Below are 21,554 nucleotides of genomic sequence, written 5' to 3' on the forward strand. Positions count from 1 at the left end.
CGGCGCAGTCTGGCCCCCACAGAGTGACGCTCCCAGGAGATCGCGGTATGCGTAAGTACTGAACGCATACCGCGATCTCCACCGGAGAGTCAGGGACCGTGGACGCGCCAGGAGGGAGGGTAAGTATATTCACCTGTCCTCCGTTCCAGCGCTGCCTGCGGCTCTGTCTTCTGGCTCCTCTGCTGTGACAGAGTCCAGTCACAGGCAGAGGAGCCGGAGTGTGTGTTCAAGAAAATGGCGCCGGAAAGCGCGGACTGCGCAGGCGCCGATTCCTGCTGCCGGAATCGGCGCCTGCGCAGTCCGCGCTTTCCGGCGCCATTTTCTTGAAGACACACCTGCAGTGGAGCCGGACAATAGGTGAGTATGGTATTTTTTTTTTTTTTATATGGCAGCAGCATACGGGGGCATATAATACAATAGTGGCGCAGGATGGGAGCAGCACATGACAGAACGGGCGCAGGATGGCAGCAGCACATGACAGAACGGGCGCAGGATGGCAGCAGCACATGACAGAACGGGCGCAGGATGGCAGCAGCACATGACAGAACGGGCGCAGGATGACAGCAGCGCATGACATAACGGGCGCAGGATGGCAGCAGGATGGGAGCAGCACATGACAGAACGGGCGCAGGATGGCAGCAGCGCATGACAGAACGGGCGCAGGATGGGAGCAGCACATGACAGAACGGGCGCAGGATGGCAGCAGGATGGCAGCAGCACATGAAAGAACGGGCGCAGGATGGCAGCAGCGCATGACAGAACAGGCGCAGGATGGCAGCAGCACTTGACAGAACGGGCGCAGGATGGCAGCAGCACATGACAGAACGGGCGCAGGATGGCAGCAGCACATGACAGAACGGGCGCAGGATGGCAGCAGCACATGACAGAACGGGCGCAGGATGGCAGCAGCGCATGACATAACGGGCGCAGGATGGCAGCAGGATGGGAGCAGCACATGACAGAACGGGCGCAGGATGGCAGCAGCGCATGACAGAACGGGCGCAGGGTGGCAGCAGCACATGACAGAACGGGCGCAGGATGGCAGCAGCGCATGACAGAACGGGCGCAGGATGGGAGCAGCACATGACAGGATGGGAGCAGCACATGACAGAACGGGCGCAGGATGGGAGCAGCACATGACAGAACGGGCGCAGGATGGCAGCAGCGCATGACAGAACGGGCGCAGGATGGCAGCAGCGCATGACAGAACGGGCGCAGGATGACAGCAGCGCATGACAGAACGGGCGCAGGATGGGAGCAGCACATGACAGAACGGGCGCAGGATGGCAGCAGCGCATGACAGAACGGGCGCAGGATGGCAGCAGCGCATGACAGAACGGGCGCAGGATGGGAGCAGCACATGACAGAACGGGCGCAGGATGGCAGCAGCACATGACAGAACGGGTGCAGGATGGCAGCAGCACATGACAGAACGGGCGCAGGATGGCAGCAGCACATGATGGAGACCATATACCAATATAAATGCTCGCCACCCGGGCGTAGAACGGGTTCAATAGCTAGTATACAATATACAGGGGAGATGACACACAGGTATATACTATATGCAGGAGGAGATGACACAGGTATATACTATATACAGGAGGAGATGACACACATATATACTATATACAGTGGAGAGGACACACAGGTATATACTATATACAGGAGCAGATGACACACAGGTATACACTATATATGAAAAAACAAAATCCAGCTCACCATACCGACATTCCCAAGAGCTCGGAGCACGGAACCGCTGTGTCAGGGCGTAGACGAACAGGAAAGAGAAGGAGATCCAGCTCAACGAAATAGTGAAAAATCCATAGTTTATTTCACTTAAAATATAGTGAAAGGACAAAACATCAGCATACAAAAAATATTTTAAAACCAAGGTCAACGCGTTTCCGGTGACTAAGCATGATTAAGGGTGCTTAGTCACCGGAAACGCGTTGACCTTGGTTTTAAAATATTTTTTGTATGCTGATGTTTTGTCCTTTCACTATATTTTAAGTGAAATAAACTATGGATTTTTCACTATTTCGTTGAGCTGGATCTCCTCTTTCCTATACACTATATATACAGGGGAGATGACACACACATATATACTATATAAAGGGGAGATGACACACAGGTATATACTATATACAGGAGGAGATGACAAACGTATATACTGAGGGGAAAATGAGAGGTGTGAGGTGAAAATGAGGGGTGTAAGGTGAAAATGAAAAGGTGTGAGTGCAAAATGAGAGGAGTGAGGGAAAATAGTGGAGTGATCGGAAAATGATAGATGTGAGGTCGAAATGACAAGTGTTAGGGGGGAATGAGAGGAGTGAGGGGGAAAATAAGAGGAGTGAGGGGGAAATGAGAGATGTGAGGGGGAAAACGAGAGACGTGATGGGAAAATACGAGAAGTGAGGTGCTATAACTAACCACAGATATTTACTATGCCCAGGCAACGCCGGGCTCTTCAGCTAGTCTAATATATAAAGGTGTGTGTGTGTGTGTCCGGGATTGGCACCTGCACCGTCACAGCTACAGCCACAAAATTTTGCACAGTCACACATCTGGACCCCGAGAGTGTCATAGGCTATGTTGTGAGGCGAAATTTTAACCCCGCGCATTCCAATTCACCAAACAATTTTGCCCCTATCTACATAATGGGGAAAAAGTGAAAGGAAAAGTGTTGGAGGCAAATTGACAGCTGCCAGATGTGAACAAGGGGGACTTAAAGAGTGAGAGCGATGGCGCCAAAGAGTATATACCGTACAGTTGCTAAGGTGGGGCCCCGACATGGGATACTCACCACATACGGGGATATGAACACACACACAAAATGCGCCACACACTACCACGTGCTTGAACACATATACCACCCTCAGCACACATTTCACCACACATACACCAACCTCGCCACATAAAAGTCGAAACACAAAAGTCGCTGCTCAAAACTCGCCACGCGCAAAACTCGGCTCACGCAAAACTCGCCACACGTGCAAAACTCACCTCATGAAAAACTCCCCCCACGCAAAACTCACCATGCACAAAACTTGCTGCACATAACTTGCTACACTAACCTGTCACATGCAACTCGACACACAAAAAGTTGCTACACGCATGTCGCCACACAAAACCCATCTCACAAAAGTCGCTACATGCATATCGCCACATGCAACTCAACACACACAACTTGACACATGAAACTCGCCCAACACATACAAGTCTGATATTATCCTTCAAAAATAAAAATCTGATTAATAAGCAGACAAACTACAAGAGCAACAAATGTACCAGATAGGAAATACGGCAGCTGTCAGTCACATGACCTTTCTATTATGTGTATGTGTGAGCTAATATATACTGCCAGGGGAGAGGGCTTCCTGTTGGCTGGGGATTTATCAGGCTGCCAATTTACGAGCTTACAAATACTGAGGTAAAAATACTGACCAAATAACGTGTGAACGCGCTCTAATACAGGAGGAGATGACATACAGATATATACTATATACAGGGGAGATGACACATAGGTATATACTATATACAGGAGGAGATGACACACAGATATATACTATATATAGGAGAGATGACACACAGGTATATACTATATACAGGAGGAGATGACACACAGATATATACTATATACAGGAGAGATGACAGGTATATACTACATACAGGAGGAGATGACATACAGGTACATACTATATACAGGGGAGATGACACACAGGTATATAGTATATACAGGAGGAGATGACACACAGGTATATACTATATACAGGGAAGATGACACACAGATATATACGATGTACGGGAGAGATGACACAGGTATATACTATATACAGGAGAAGATGACACAGATATATACTATATACAGGAGAGATGACATACAGGTATATACTATATACAGGAGGAGCTGACACACTGGTATATACTATATACAGGGGAGATGACATACAGGTGCATACTATATACAGGGGAGATGACACACAGGTATATACAATATACAGGAGGAGATGACACTCACATATATACTATATACAGGGGAGATGACACACACGTATATACTATATACAGGAGGAGATGATGCACAGGTATATACTATATACAGGAGGAGATGACACACACACATATATACTATATACAGGAGATAACACACAGGTATACACTATAAACAGTAGGACATGACACACAGGTATATACTATATACAGGAGGAGATGACATACAGGTATATACTATATACAGGAGGAGCTGACACGCTGGTATATACTATATACAGGGGAGATGACATACAGGTGCATACTATATACAGGGGAGATGACACACAGGTATATACAATATACAGGAGGAGATGACACTCACATATATACTATATACAGGGGAGATGACACACAGGTATATACTATATACAGGAGGAGATGACACACAGGTATATACTATATACAGGAGTACAGGAGGAGATGACATACAGGTACATACAATATACAGGAGGAAATGACACACAGATATATACTATATACAGAAGAAGATGACACACAGGTATATACCATATACAGGAGGAGATGACACACAGGTATATACTACATACAGGGGAGATGACACACGTCTATACTATATACAGGAGGAGATGACACACAGAATACTATATACAGGAGCAGATGACACAGGTATATACTATATACAGGAGGAGATGACACACAGGTATATACTATATACAGGAGGAGATGACATACAGATACACACTATATACAGGAGGAGATGACACACAGATATATACTATATACAGGAGGAGCTGACACACTGGTATATACTATATACAGGGGAGATGACATACAGGTGCATACTATATACAGGGGAGATGACACATAGGTATATACAATATACAGGAGGAGATGACACTCACATATATACTATATACAGGGGAGATGACACACAGGTATATACTATATACAGGAGGAGATGACACACAGGTATATACTATATACAGGAGGAGATGACATACAGGTACATAATATATACAGGAGGAAATGACACACAGATATATACTATATACAGAAGAAGATGACACACAGGTATATACCATATACAGGAGGAGATGACACACAGGTATATACTACATACAGGGGAGATGACACACGTCTATACTATATACAGGAGGAGATGACACACAGAATACTATATACAGGAGCAGATGACACAGGTATATACTATATACAGGAGGAGATGACACACAGGTATATACTATATACAGGAGGAGATGACATACAGATACACACTATATACAGGAGGAGATGACACACAGATATATACTATATACAGGAGCAGATGACACAGGTATATACTATATACAGGAGCAGATGACACACAGGTATATACTATATACAGGAGGTGATGACTTACAAAGCAAAAGAGGGGAGAAGCCAGCGCTGCCTATGGTTAAAACGCAATACATAAAGTGCAAATGAACATATTGATTTCTAACTGTATTTTCAAAATGAGACATTTCGCAAACAATTGATCAATTCTTTGAGCTACCCCGCCACTTCACGGCATTCTCATAATGGGGCAGTCCTACTCTATGTTTTTTATATTCGCTGTGCCATAGAGGTCTCCTAAACGAGTTTAAAGCAAGACTGCCCCAATGAAAAATAAAAAACTATATAAAAATGAAGCAAAAAATAAAAATTAAAAAATCTTGCAGCAGCAGGTAAATAAACACTATAGAACACACTGTCCCTTCTACAGCAGTGACTCTCCCTACACTATGTCCAGATACAATGCGCCCAAGATGGCATCTCCGGGTCTTATATAGACCCAATGACGCTATGCGGCCAGGTAATCACAGTAATGGCAGTACCCAACATGGCTACAGCATTGCCCTGATTGGCAGGCAATCCCCACGTTTAGTGCCTGAAAATCAGGTGCCAAACATGCGGGACAGGGAATCGAGCATGGTGAGCGAGTACCGAGCTTCTTGAGCACAGTGATGCTCAATTGAGACAGTACTAAGCAGTGCCGAGCATGCTCGCCCATCACTATTGCTAAACCCTTCTAACATCTTAACAAAATAAAAGAGAGTTTTAAAAAATTACGCTGACGTCAAGTAGACATAATGGAAATGTTATGTCTTAATGATTTTGTCTGGTAAACAAGGACATAAAAATTGAAAGGTTTAAAATTGCAGAATATGGTAAATTTAATTTTATAGACTTAATTTCAAGAATAACATGAAGTACAGTGTGTTGTGAAAAAACAATCTCAGAATCGCTGGGATTGAATGAGCATTCCAGAGTTATCACTACATAAAGTGACAGATTTGAAAACGAGGGCTCCGTCAGGAAGGTGAAACCAGAATTTGGCAGTAAGAGGTTAAAACGCCAGTCTTTGCAAGAGCAGTTTTAGCCCTTTTCTGTTCATGGTATAGTTGGGTGAGTTTGATGTGGAAGAACTTGACTGGCCACAAAGAACCTGACCTCAATCCCATCACTGCCTTTGGAGTGAACTAGAGCAGAGATTGGGAGCCAGGTCTTCTCATCCAACATCAGTGTCTGACCCCACAAATGTTACTCAGGAAGATGAATGGGCCAATATTCCCATTTCCCACAGACACATGCCACAATTTTGTAGAAAGCCTTCCCAGAGTTGTGGAAGCTCCATATTTATTTGAATGTGCCCCAATACTTACGTTTGCCCATATTCAGTAGTTTATATTGCTTTGGTTCAGTAGACATTGGACCCGCCAGTATTCTGGTGAAAAAATATTTCAAAAATTAATTAATGTAGTTTCAACTCTAGTCTCTGCTATTTTGTGACTTTGTATTTTCACGCTATTTTCACCCAACTCGACAAAGTGGACAGAGCTGAGGCAGGGGGAGGGCGTGGTGACCGCCACTTGTCAAATTCATAACGAGTGGCGCAATTTGCTATGTCACATATCTTACTTCAATAAGGAGTGCAGTATGATTTGTGGTGAGGCGCATACTGAGGGGTACTCCACTCATGCGACGCTCCGCTTCATGAAGAGGCATATGCGTCTGACTCCAGCACATCTCATCATCGAGACCAATGTGCACGATGCCAGTCTATATGAATCGGGCTCTATGTCCTTGTGCCAGCCTGAAAAGTCAAAATGCTACCAGAAAGATGCTAACAACAGAGGCCAAAGTTTCATACTTGGCACTCAGTTTGCCTTGTCCACCAGCCTAATAGCGCCATCCGGGGCACATCTGAATGTCGTTTTCAAGGATTCTGACGAACGCCCTTGACACAGACAGGTTGAATACACCATTAGGTTGGTAAGTTCCACTTCATTAATTATTCTAATCACATCTTCCCATTATCTATTTTCTTCTGAGGCTAGAAAATCCCTTTATGTGACAGCAGAATACTGTGCCATGGAGATGGTGCAGCAGGGGGGGCTAGGGCAGGCAGCTCAGATATGGGGTCGCCAGATGGCCCCCTTTGCAAACATTATTGGTAAGGAAATGACTGGAGAAGCAATTCCACAGTGTCGTATGTGAGGAAGAGCAGGAAATCCAGGCACCCTTCTGTGCAGGCTCCATCACTGGTGCAGAGGCTGGTCTCACCTCCGTGTACCACCAGCACTGCAGTGAGCTGAGGGCGCACACAGGGCGGTGGGGGAGGGCACGGCCGGGTGTGTCAGCCTCGGTGCTCGCTCAGCATGAAATTCCCGGGCTCGGTGCTTCTGTCAGTCATCCTGTTTGTGGCGGAGACAGTGACCGCCGTGTATGTAAGCAGCACGTACAGCTCGGCCGGAGACAGCACCTGGCACTCCCTCACCCTCCTCTTCAGCCTCCTGCCCTGTGTGCTGGTGCAGCTGAGCCTCATCTTCATCCACAGGGACCTGAGCAGGGACCGACCGCTGGTGCTGCTGCTGCACCTCTTGCAGCTTGGACCCTTGGTCAGGTGAGGATGGGGGTAGTTGGGGACTCAGGGCTTTGTGTATCTGGCATAGCAGCCAAACAGTGCAGTAAGGGCATTAATATTGTCCTGTTGGAGTAATACTACCATGTAATAGTACAGTATAATTTATACTACTGCCCCATGGTGGAAATCTGCTGATATAAATATATGAGATTTGTGTTACGGAAGTCAGTAGAAAAAAACCCTTTGTCCGCTCTGTCATAGAAGAATAAACTATGGGTCATGTTATAAATGTATGAATCGCTTCTTTGCATGACAAATTAGTAGTAGTTATTGGTTTCATCAGTGATTTGTTGATTAACTTATGTTCACATCCAAAGGGGTGCGGATGGGGGGCTTAGGCTATGTGCACACTTTGCAGATTCCACTGCGGATTTTTCCGCAGCGGAATTGCAAAATCCGCAGTGAAAACCCATCGCGGTTTTTACTGCGGATTTATCGCGGTTTTTACTGCGTTTTCTTCTGCGGATTTTCAACTGCAGTTTTCTATTGGAGCAGCTGAAAATCCGCAGAAAAGAAGTGACATGCTGCGGAATGTAATCCGCAGCGTTTCCGCGCGGATTTTTCTGCAGCATGTGCACAGCGTTTTTTGTTTCCCATAGGTTTACATTGAAATGTAAACTCATGGGAAACTGCTGCGGATCCGCAGCGGTCAAATCCGCTGCGGATCCGCAGCAAAATCCGCAAAGTGTGAATATAGCCTTAGAATAAAGCAAAACAGTTCTGACATGATATAGTGTCAGCAATCTGCAATTTTTGACCACATGTCTTGTATCTTGGCTAAAGTAGACTTACACTTTCAATCTTATTCTACAGGTCAGCACAGTTGCAGTGTAATAAATCTATATATATAATTGTCTAAGGTACTTCCGTCTTTCTGTCGGCAACTTCCGTAACGGAAATCCCGCGTCGCTGATTGGTCTCGCCAGCTGCCTGTCATGGCTGCCACGACCAATCAGCGACGGGCACAGTCCGATTAGTCCCTCCCCTACTCCCCTGCAGTCAGTGGCCGGAGCCCGCTCCGTAATCCTCTCCAGTCACCGCTCACACAGGGTTAATGCCAGCGGTAACGGGCCACGGGTACCGCACTCCGTTACCGCTGCTAATAACCCTGTGTGTCCCCAGCTTTTTTACTATTGATACTGCCTATGCAGCATCAATAGTAAAAAGATGTAATGTTAAAAATAATAAAAAAAGAAAATTCCCTGCTATTCTCACCTTCCGTCGTCCGACGATGCGCTCGCGCCGGCCGCCATCTTCCGTTCCCAAAGATCCATTGCGAAATTACCCAGAAGACTTAACGGTCTCATGAGACCGCTAAGTCATCTGGGTAATTTCGCAATGCATCCTGGGAACAGAAGATGGCGGCAGCCGCGCGCGCATTGCCAGAGTTTCACTGGATCCCAGGGGGTGAGTATATAACTATTTTTTATTTTTATTTATTTTTTAACAGGGTTATGGTGCCCACACTGCTAAATACTGTGTGGGCAGTGTTATATACTGCGTGGCTGCTATATACTACATGGGCAGTGTTATATACTCCGTGGGCTGTGTTATATACTATGTGCCCTGTCTTATATGTTACGTGGGCTGTGTTATATACTGCGTCGCCTGTGTTATATACTGCACGCCTGCTATATACTGCATGGGCAGTTTTATATAGTACGCGGGCTGTGTTATATAGTACGTGGGCTGTGTTATATACTCCGTGGGCTGTGTTATATACTGTGGGGGCCGTGCTATATACTACGTGCCCTGTGTTATATACTGCGCAGCCTGTGTTATATACTACGTCACCTGTGTTATATACTGCGTGGCTGCTATATACTGCGTGGGTTGTGTTATATAGTATGGGGGCTGTGTTATATACTGCATGGCCACTGTTATATACTGCGTGGCCTGTATTAACGCATCGGGTATTCTACAATATATATATATATATATATATATATATTTATATATATATATATAGCAGCCACATATTATATAGCACAGGCCACATAGTATTTGCTATATACTACGTGGCCTCTGCTATATACTATGTGGCTGCTATATACATACATACATACATACATACATACATATTCTAGAATACCCCATGCGTTAGAATCGGGCCACCATCTAGTATATATATAACACACACACACATACACACACACTGCCTTGCGATTTGGCCCCCTGGAACTTCTCAACCTTTTCCCACATATCATGCTTCAAACATAAAGATACCAAATGTAAATTTTTGGTGAAGAATAAATAACAAATGGAACACAATTGTGAAGTTGAACGAAATTTGTTGGTTATTTAAAATTTTTGTGGAAAATCAAAAACTGAAAAGTGGGGCGTGCAATATTATTCGGCCCCTTTACTTTCAGTGCAGCAAACTCACTCCAGAAGTTCATTGTGGATCTCTGAATGATCCAATATTGTCCTAAATGCCTAATGATGATAAATATAATCCACCTGTGTGTAATCAAGTCTCCATATAAATGCACCTGCTCTGTGATAGTCATATAAATGCACCTGCTCTGTGATAGTCTCAGTGTTCTGTTTGAAGCACAGAGAGCATCATGAAGACCAAGGAACACAACAGGCAGGTCCGTAATACTGTTGTGGAGAAGTTTAAAGCCGGATTTGGATACATAATGATTTCCAAAACTTTAAACATCCCAAGGAGCACTGTGCAAGCGATCATATTGAAATCGAAGGAGTATCATGCTACTGCAAATCTACCAAGACTCCGCCGTTCCTCTAAACTTTCATCTCAAACAAGGAGAAGACTGATCAGAGATGCAGCCAAGAGGCCCATGATCAATCTGGATGAACTGCAGAAATGTACAGCTCACGTGGGACAGTCTGTCCATAGGACAACAATCAGTCGTACACTGCACAAATCAGGCCTTTATGGAAGAGTGGCAAGAAGAAAGCAATTTCTCAAAGATATCCATAAAATAGGTTGTTTAAAGTTTGCAACAAGCCACCTGGGAGACACACCAAACATGTGGAAGAAGGTGCTCTGGTCAGCTGAAACCAAAATCAAACTTTTTGGCAGCAATGCCAACGATATGTTTGACGTAAAGGCAACACAGCTCATCACCTTGAACACACCATCCCCACTGTCAAACATGGTGGTGGCAGCATCATGGTTTGGGCCTGCTTGTCTTCAGCAGGGACACGGAGGATGGTTAAAATTGATGGGAAGATGGATGGAGCCAAATACAGGACCATTCTTGAAGAAAACCTGTTGATGTCTGCAAAAGACCTGAGATTGGGCCAGAGATTTGTCTTCCAACAAGACAATGATCCCAAACATAAAGCAAAATCTACAGTGGAATGGTTCACAAATAAACGTATCCAGGTGTTAGAATGGCTAAGTCAAAGTCCAGACCTCAATCCAATCAAGAATCTGTGGAAAGAGCTGAAAACTGCTGTTCACAAACGATCTCCATCAAACCTCACTGAGCTTGAGCTGTTTGCCAAGGAAGAATGTGCAAGAATTTCAGTCTCTCGATGTACAAAACTGATAGAGACAGCAAAAGGTGGCGTAACAAAGTATTAAAGGGAACCTGTCACCCCTGGCATCAGGGGCTTATCTACAGCATTCTGGAATGATGTAAATAAGCCCCTGATGTAACCTGATAGATGAGAAAAAGAGGTTAGATTATACTCACCCAGGGGCGGTCCCGGTACGATGGGCGTCCCGGTCCGGGGCCTCCCATCTTCTTATGATGAGGCCCCGGATCGGACCGCAACGCCCATCGGACCGGACCGCAGCGGGACCGCCCCTGGGTGAGTATAATCTAACCTCTTTTTCTCATCTTTCAGGATACATCGGGGGCTTATCCACAGCATTAAATGCTGTAGATAAGCCCCTGATACCGGTGGGCTTAGCTCATCTGCGATTTTGGGGGTGACAGGTTCCTTTTAAGTTAAAGGGACCGAATAATATTGCACGCCTCACTTTTGAGTTTTTGAATTTCCACAAAAATTTAAAATAACCAATAAATTTCGTTCAACTTCACAATTGTGTTCCACTTGTTGTTGATTCTTCACCAAAAATTTACATTTGATATCTTTATGTTTGAAGCGTGATATGTGGGAAAGGTTGAAAAGTTCCAGGGGGCCGAATACTTTAGCAAGGCACTGTACATACACACATATATACACTTTGGTAGTTTTGCACAATAAAATCATGTTCCATGGGGGAAAATCATATTGAGCTTGTGGGATTCTGAAAGTCATAACTGATTTTTAATTATATTTCTGACAGTGCAGCCAACCCACCAGTCTTCTTTCTATTCTTAAAAGGAACCTGTCACCCCGTTTTTCGATATGAGATAAAAATATGGTTCAATAGAGCCTGAGCTCTGCTTTACATCAGTACCTTTCATATCCCCCGATTCCCCACCTTTGCTGAGAAAATGCCTTAGTAATATCTCCGTTTTTGTATGTCAATCACCTCGGTTCGGTCGGATGGGCGTAGCCTATTCGCCGTTTCTCCCCACCGACTGCCTTGCTTTACGCATTAATTTATCTTCTTTCCTGTGTTGGCGGGCATTGTTTTCTGCGCCTGCGCATTAAAGTGGCCTCTCGCGCGTGCGCAGTATGTTTTGCCCAACAGTGGGCAAATCATACAACTCATTATTGCGCATGCGCCGGCATTTTCCTTGACATACTGCGCAGGCGCTAGAGGCCAATTCAATGCACACGCGCAGAAACTAAACGGGATCTGTGCTATTCACAGATCTTGTTACGTCAAGCACGCCGAGGAGTGGGGGGGAGAGATGGCGATTAGGCCCCACCCATCGGATCGGACCCAGGTGATTTACATACAAAAACGGAGAGATTACTAAGGTATTTTCTCAGCAAAGGTGGGGAATCGGGGGATATGAAAGGTACTGATGTAAAGCAGAGATCAGGCCCTATTGAACCATATTTTTATCTCATAACGAAAAAAAGGGGTGACAGGTTCCTTTTAAGGCACCATGCATTACTAATATGCTATTGTGCCAGTTCTCACATAGGGGGAAAACTATTGGCTATGTTCACACATTCCAAAACACAAAATTTGAAGCACAAAGTCACATCAAAAGGAGTAAAATAGAAATACACTTTATTTTACATTTGTAAAAAATACACAACAACTGTGCAAGATTATATGACAATCAAAGTACATGTTACACAACCAGAGCAAATTGAATCAGGAGCAAAAGGTGCACCCACTAAAATGTGTAGCACCGCAGGATCATCATGGGTGAATAGACGGGAGGTTCAGGCTAAATAACAACCAGTAAGTAAAAACCTAAAGTGCCAGCGCATAGATAATCAGAGTGGTTGTAATCTCATCGCTAGTCAAGTATATACCAGTATTGCCAACATAGTCAGAATCACACTGCTAGAGAGCCTCTAAATGTCCACAAAACAGTGTTCCCATCAGGTCATCTTACCCATGTTCCTGTCCATGTGCATACACATGCACCCCAACGCGTGTTTCACACATTGCAGTTTTTTTTTACGCAGGCAAAAGCTGCTCTCTTGGCAGTAAGAAACTTGCTTAACCCCTTACCGATCGCCAATACGCATTAAAACAGCGGATCCTAAGAGTATTTAAAATGGCAGTTGGAAATAAGGCTGTATTGCCCTCTAGAGTCTGAAAATTTCCAGGGTCCTGCAACCTGGGGTAGCTGAGACCCCGGAGAATATGATCAGGGCCGGATCTTCCAGCGTCCGGTCACGTGATCACCGTTATTCAGTGAATAAAAAAAAAAGTGTACCGACTGTTTCAATCTCTTCTGATTTAGTCAGAAGAGAGAGAAATTATGTCCCCTGTACCTCTGCCATCCCCAGTCCCTCCTGAGCAGTCCTCCAGCCTGGCGACATCTTCATGGAAAAAAAATGGCAGGCGCATGATCTTTGCGCCAGCCGAAATCTGCTGGCCGGTACCCGGCAACAATAGGACATTTTTCCTATTGGCTGCTTTTGATCACTGTGATAGACCCTAGTCGCTACTAGAGTTTGCATCGGGTGCTCTGGTATGCATGGAGTATCGCGGATCCCCGCATGTTTTTTTTGAGTGTCTAATAGCCGTGAAACATGCATGGCAGGCACTCGAGCATGTCACTCGATATTCGGTGCATATCTGAGTACCCGATGCAAAGTGCAGTAGGGGGCACTAGCGCTCAACACTAACGACGACGAATTCAATATGACGACCTAATGTTATCAAATTCCGTGTCGTATCTGTGGGTTAAAAATGTTCACTATACCCCGGGATAAAATCCTTGAGGTGTGTGGGATCCAAAATGTGGCCACTTGTTGGGGGTTTCCACTGTTTAGGCACATCAGGGACTCTCCAAACATGACATGGCGGCCGTTAATTATTCCAGCAAATCTTACATTAAAAAAGTCAAATGGTGCTCCTTCCCTTCTGAGCTCTGCCGTGTGCCAAACAGTAGATTTCCCCCACAAATAAGATATCAGCGTATTCAGGAGAAATTGCACAACAAATTTTGGAGTCCATTTTCTCTTGTTACCCTTGTGAAAATAAAAAAGTTTGTTGAGAAACACGTGATGGTGTCTCCGCAGCACCTCTACATGCATTTGCATATTTGGGGGCAGTGTTCTGGATCACTGCGTTGAGAAACACGTGATGGTGTCTCCGCGGTGTTGGATGTTTTGGTCTCCACGAGGTCAATCATCCATGCCTTTATAGACTTTCTACTAGGCACTGCTCCTGATAGCCAGTTTCCTGTTATGGACCTGGTGGTTAGGAGCACCCGGAACGACCTGATGGTTAAACTCACACAGGACAAGCTCTGGGAAGTGGGAGCTCTGCTGACCGCAACCCCTAATCCTATCACACAACTAGAAATAGCCGTGGAGCGTACCGAACACGACCTAGACGCCTCTTCACAGCCTAAGAGCTAACTAGCCCTAAAGATAGAAAATAAAGCCTACCTTGCCTCAGAGAAATTCCCCAAAGGAAAAGGCAGCCCCCCACATATATTGACTGTGAGTTAAGATGAAAGTCACAAACACAGAAATGAAACAGGTTTCAGCAAAGGGAGGCCAGACTTACTAAACAGACTGAGGATAGGAAAGGTATCTTTGCGGTCAGCACAAAAAACTACAAAAGACCACGCAGAGTGTGCAAAAAGACCTCCGCACCGACTCACGGTGCGGAGGTGCCACTCTGCATCCCAGAGCTTCCAGCTAGCAAGGCAAAATCATGATAGCCAACTGGACAAGGAAACAATGAACAAATAATAACTATCAGGGACTTAGCTTCTGCTGGAGTAGACAGGTCACCAGAAAGATCCAAGAGTGAACTGAACCAGTACAAGAACATTGACAGCTGGCATGGAGTAACGATCTGAGTGGAGTTAAATAGAACAGCCAGCCAAAGAATAAACTACGTCATTTAACATATTTATTAATGACCTTGTAGGGGGCATTCAGAGTAGAATTTCAATATTTGCAGATGACACTAAACTCTGCAGGGTAATCAATACAGAGGAGGACAATTTTATATTACAGGATGATTTATGTAAACTAGAAGCTTGGGCTGATAAATGGCAAATGAGCTTTAATGGGGATAAATGTAAGGTCATGCACTTGGGTAGAAGTAATAAGATGTATAATTATGTGCTTAATTCTAAAACTCTGGGCAAAACCGTCAATGAAAAAGACCTGGGTGTATGGGTGGATGACAAACTTAAATTCAGTGGCCAGTGTCAGGCAGCGGCTACAAAGGCAAATAAAATAATGGGATGCATTAAAAGAGGCATAGATGCTCATGAGGAGAATATAATTTTACCTCTATACAAGTCACTAGTTCGACCACACTTAGAATACTGTGCACAGTTCTGGTCTCCGGTGTTTAAGAAAGACATAGCTGAACTGGAGTGGGTGCAGAGAAGAGCGACCAAGGTTATTAGAGGACTAGGGGGTCTGCAATACCAAGATAGGTTATTACGCTTGGGGCTATTTAGTTTGGAAAAACGAAGACTAAGGGGTGATCTTATTTTAATGTATAAATATATGAGGGGACAGTACAAAGACCTTTCTGATGATCTTTTTAATCATAGACCTGAAACAGGGACAAGGGGGCATCCTCTGCGGTTGGAGGAAAAAAGGTTTAAGCATAATAACAGACGCGGATTCTTTACTGTAAGAGCAGTGAGACTATGGAACTCTCTGCCGTATGATGTTGTATTGAGTGATTCATTACTTAAATTTAAGAGGGGACTGGATACCTTTCTGGAAAAGTATAATGTTACAGGGTATATACACTAGATTCCTTGATAGGGCGTTGATCCAGGGAACTAGTCTGATTGCTGTATGTGGAGTCGGGAAGGAATTTTTTTTCCCCAATGTGGAGCTTACTCTTTGCCACATGGGTTTTTTTTGCCTTCCTCTGGATCAACATGTTAGGGCATGTTAGGTTAGGCTATGGGTTGAACTAGATGGACATATAGTCTTCCTTCAACCTTAATAACTATGTAACTATGTAACTATGTAACCTGTGGAAGGAACCTCAGAAGCAGCAGCTCCACTCACAGCCACCAGAGGGAGTCCATGGACAGAACTCGCCGAAGTACCATTCATGACCACAGGAGGGAGTTCGAAAATAGAATTCACAACAGTTTCCTACTCCACACTGATGAGGGGCGAAAACCCCGAAACAGCTGTCTGTGGATGGATACCATGCTTGGCATAGGTGGTTTTCCTTTATTGGATGTTTTCCTTTATTGGATGCTGCCCTTCCCTTGGTTGTTGCTTCCCGTGGAAAGGCCTGGCTATTCACTGCCTGCGTTGAGAAACACATGATGGTGTCTCCGCAGCTCCTCTACATGCAAGCACCCGGAGACCATCGGAGATGCAGGGACCACGGCAGGAGGAGGTGAGTATGTGACAGCTGCTGCTCACCCCTCCCCCGCCGACCCCCCTGGGACAATGACTCGAGTATAAGCCGACGGGCAGTTTCAGCCTAAAAAAATGGGCTGAAATTCTCGGCTTATACTCCAGTACATACGGTAATTTCTTAATCACCCAATGGTATAACATTTTGTGAAGCAATGTATTCATTGTGGGTGTAGTTTGTAAAGTGGGGTCACTTATGTGGGGGATTCTGCTTTTCTGGCATGTCAGGTGCTTTGCCAATGTGACATGGAACCCTAAAACCATTCCAGCAAAATCTGCCCTCCAAAATGGCGCTTCTTCCCTTCTGAGCTTTACACTATGCCTCAAAAGTAGTTTTCAACCACATATGGGGTATTGGAGTACTCAGAAGAAATTGTGTAACAATATGTAATGCTTGTTTTCGCCTGTTATCCCTTCTGAAAATTAAAACTTGGGACCAACACAACATTTTAGTGGAAAAAAATGTATTTTCCCATTTACTCAGCCCAATGCTATACAATTCTGTGAATTTCCAGAGGTTTAAAAATGCTCACTACACATATAGTTTAATTTCTTGAGAGTTGTAGTTTCCAAAATGGGGTCACTTGTGGGGGTTTATGCTGTTTTAGCTTGTCAGGAACTCTTCAAATGTGACATGGAGTCTGCAATCTATACCAGCCAAAATGGCTCTCCAAAATTCAAATGGCTCTCTTTTTCTTCCAAGCCACTCCGTGCACACAAACAGTAGTTTTCCATTACATATTGGGTATCGGCATACTCAGGAGAAAGTGCACAAAAAATTGTACAGTCCATTGTCACCTATTACCCATGTGAAAAGGAAAACTGTGGGGCAAAAAGAACAGTTTTTTCCTGCAGTCTCCCCTCCCCCCCCCAAACAAAAAGGGAGCTTTAAATTGCCACTAAATGGATCTACGTCAGTTCTGTTTGGCGTATATCTGGCAGCCACATTCTGCCTTGTACATTGTGTTGTGTAATACACAGGGCCTGTTTTTGGCTGCAGTTTCGCCCCCAAAAAAGGGAGCTTAAAATTGCTACTAAGTGGATCTACGTGAGTTCTGTTTGGCGTATATCTGCCAGCCACGTTCTGCCTTGTACATTGTGTTGTGTAATACACAGGGCCTATTTTTTCCTGCAGTCTCCCCCCCAAAAAAAAAGGAAAAAAGGGAGCTTTAAATAGCCACTGTGGAACTACGTCAGTTCTGTTTGGCGTATATCTGCCAGCCACGTTCTGCCTTGTACATTGTGTTGTGTAATACACAGGGCCTGTTTTTTCCTGCAGTCTCCCCTCCCCAAAAAAGGAGCTTTAAATTGCCACTAAGTGGATCTACGTCAGTTCTGTTTGGCGTATATCTGCCAGCCACATTCTGCCTTGTACATTGTGTTGTGTAATACACAGGACCTGTTTTTGGCTGCAGTCTCGCCCCCAGAAAAGGGAGCTTGAAATTGCCACTAAGTGGATCTACGTGAGTTCTGTTTGGCGTATATATGCCGGCAACGTTCTGCCTTGTACATTGTGTTGTGTAATACACAGGACCTGTTTTTGGCTGCAGTCTCGCCCCCAAAAAAGGGAGCTTGAACTTGCCACTAAGTGGATCTACGTGAGTTCTGTTTGGCGTATATCTGCCAGCCACATTCTGCCTTGTACATTGTGTTGTGTAATACACAGGGCCTGTTTTTTCCTGCAGTCTCCCCCACAGAAAAAGGGAGCTTTAAATTGCCACTAAGTGGATCAACGTCAGTTCTGTTTGGCGTATATCTGCCAGCCACATTCTGCCTTGTACATTGTGTTGTGTAATACACAGGGCCTGCATTTTCCTGCAGTCTCCCCCCCCCCAAAGAAAGGGAGCTTTAAATTGCCACTAAGTGGATCTACGTGAGTTCTGTTTGGCGTATATCTGCCAGCCACGTTCTGCCTTGTCCATTGTGTTGTGTAATACACAGGGCCTGTTTTTGGCTGCAGTCTCGCCCCCCAAAAAGGGAGCTTGAAATTGCCACTAAGTGGATCTACGTGAGTTCTGTTTGGCGTATATCTGCCAGCCACGTTCTGCCTTGTACATTGTGTTGTGTAATACACAGGGCCTGTTTTTTCCTGCAGTCTCCCCCCCCCCAAAAAAAAAGGAAAAAAGGGAGCTTTAAATAGCCACTGTGGAACTACGTCAGTTCTGTTTGGCGTATATCTGCCAGCCACATTCTGCCTTGTACATTGTGTTGTGTAATACACAGGGCCTGTTTTTTCCTGCAGTCTCCCCCCCCCCCCCCAAAAAAAAAAAAAAGGGAGCTTTAAATTGCCACTAAGTGGATCTACGTCAGTTCTGTTTGGCGTATATCTGCCAGCCACGTTCTGCCTTGTACATTGTGTTGTGTAATACACAGGGCCTGTTTTTTCCTGCAGTCTCCCCCCCCCAAAAAAAAGGAAAAAAGGGAGCTTTAAATAGCCACTGTGGAACTACGTCAGTTCTGTTTGGCGTATATCTGCCAGCCACATTCTGCCTTGTACATTGTGTTGTGTAATACACAGGGCCTGTTTTTTCCTGCAGTCTCCCCCCCCCCCAAAAAAAGGGAGCTTTAAATTGCCACTAAGTGGATCTACGTCAGTTCTGTTTGGCGTATATCTGCCAGCCACGTTCTGCCTTGTACATTGTGTTGTGTAATACACAGGGCCTGTTTTTTCCTGCAGTCTCCCCCCCCAAAAAAAAGGAAAAAAGGGAGCTTTAAATAGCCACTGTGGAACTACGTCAGTTCTGTTTGGCGTATATCTGCCAGCCACGTTCTGCCTTGTCCATTGTGTTGTGTAATACACAGGGCCTGTTTTTGGCTGCAGTCTCGCCCCCCAAAAAGGGAGCTTGAAATTGCCACTAAGTGGATCTACGTGAGTTCTGTTTGGCGTATATCTGCCAGCCACGTTCTGCCTTGTACATTGTGTTGTGTAATACACAGGGCCTGTTTTTTCCTGCAGTCTCCCCCCCAAAAAAAAGGGAGCTTTAAATTGCCACTAAGTGGATCTACGTCAGTTCTGTTTGGCGTATATCTGCAAGCCACGTTCTGCCTTGTACATTGTGTAGTGTAATACACAGGGCCTGTTTTTGGCTGCAGTCTTCCCGCCAAAAAAAGGGAGATATAAATTCTCCAAAAGTTAATATACACCTTCTACCTTGTTTAACAGTAGCATATAACGGTTGTTATTTTGGTAACATTTCCCCAAAAATGAGGAAGTCTGGTGGAAGAGGCCGTGGGCTGTCGTTGCCAGCTGGTACTGATGGTGGTGGTGGTAGTGGAGCATCTGGTGGTACTGGGAAAAGCAAGATAGCACCAAAGGCTCAAGGTGTTGAGGCAGCGTCATCATCTGGCTACACAAGGCCTCGAAGGCTCCCTTATCTGGGAGTTGGAAAACAGCTTTTAAAGCCGGAGCAGCAGGAACAAGTTTTGGCTGTCCTTGCTGACTCAGTATCTAGCTCTTTCGCCTCCTCTTCAGAAGCTTCAAAATCTAAAAGCAGCGAGTCGTCAGTGGCTGCTCCAGGTCCAGAAAAAGTAGCTTCCTTGTGTCCTTCACCCAAAACAAAAGTGAAGGATGCGACAGGCAACACTACACTTTACTCCATGGAGCTCTTTACACATACCGTGTCTGGGTTATAGAGGGAAATTGTTACAAGCCCATTACAGGATGAATCGGACATGGAGTGCACAGATGCACAGCCACAGCTTGATTATTATGCTGTTCTATTGACTCAGATCACTACTTTGCCCTCGCAGTGTACTGAGCCCGAATCTGACCCTGATGAGACTATGGTGCCCCGTCCCGAACGCTATAGCACCTTACACGGTGACACAGAGGAAGGTGCACATGACATTGAAGAGGAGGTGATAGATGACCCAGTTGTTGACCCAGATTGGCAGCCATTGGGGGAAGAGGGTGCCGCTGCCTGTAGCTCAGAAGCGGAGGAGGATAATCTGCAGCAGCCATCTACATCGCAAAAGCTGTCATCTGGCAGGCCCGCATCAGGCCCAAAAGGTGTGTCAAAAACCACAACAGGTGTAGGACAGAGTTATTACCACATAAAGTGACACTGATAAGAATTGTCAAATTTGTTTTGTTCAGGAAGATGAAAACAGACTAGGTGGTGAAGGGGTTTAAAGAAAAAACCTATACATATTTGGTTTCAAAAAAATCATGCTGTCCTGGAAAATCACATTGCCAGGTAATTTTTTACCACACAGTGAAGAAAATTAAAAAAAAAGAAAAGCTGGTAGAATTGTGTGTTTTTTTCACCATTTCACCTTGCATGGATTTTTTTTTCCCATTTCGAGTACACTATGTATGGTAAAATGAATGGTATGATTCAAAACTGCAACTCTCCACATTAAAAACATGCCCACATACAGTTATATCAGCAGAAGAATACAAAAGCTATGGCTATTTAACGAAGGGGAGGAACAAATGAAAGTGCAATGAATAAAAAATGGACTGAAGGGGGTTAATGCATTTTGTGGATTTCTAATATAGTTATCAAATTCATTTATTAAATCAAAAATCATCCTTTGTGCAAGTTACCTGTAGCTGCTAAACAACAAGACTCTCTATAGTTGCAGAATTTTTTTTTATCACTCTTGCCTAAAAAGTTTGCACAGTACTGTATATATATTGCTCGGCATAAATGAGTACATTGGCTAAAAAATATTCTATAAAACTCTGTCTTGT

General features: G+C 44.7%; 1 protein-coding gene across 1 annotated transcript in view; it reads left to right on the forward strand.

The window, feature by feature from the left end:
- The first annotated feature begins 7,600 nt into the window (after positions 1 to 7,600).
- The window catches only part of XK (X-linked Kx blood group antigen, Kell and VPS13A binding protein), a 31,282-nt gene continuing 17,328 nt past the window's right edge, over positions 7,601 to 21,554 (forward strand). Inside the window, exon 1 of the mRNA XM_069757542.1 lies at positions 7,601 to 7,918. Within this exon, the coding sequence (XP_069613643.1) occupies positions 7,674 to 7,918 (245 nt within the window). The 5' untranslated portion in view covers positions 7,601 to 7,673. The remainder of the gene's footprint in view (positions 7,919 to 21,554) is intronic.

This window comes from Ranitomeya imitator, chromosome 3 (genome assembly GCF_032444005.1).
Source record: "Ranitomeya imitator isolate aRanImi1 chromosome 3, aRanImi1.pri, whole genome shotgun sequence".
In the NCBI taxonomy this organism is placed as follows: domain Eukaryota; kingdom Metazoa; phylum Chordata; class Amphibia; order Anura; family Dendrobatidae; genus Ranitomeya; species Ranitomeya imitator.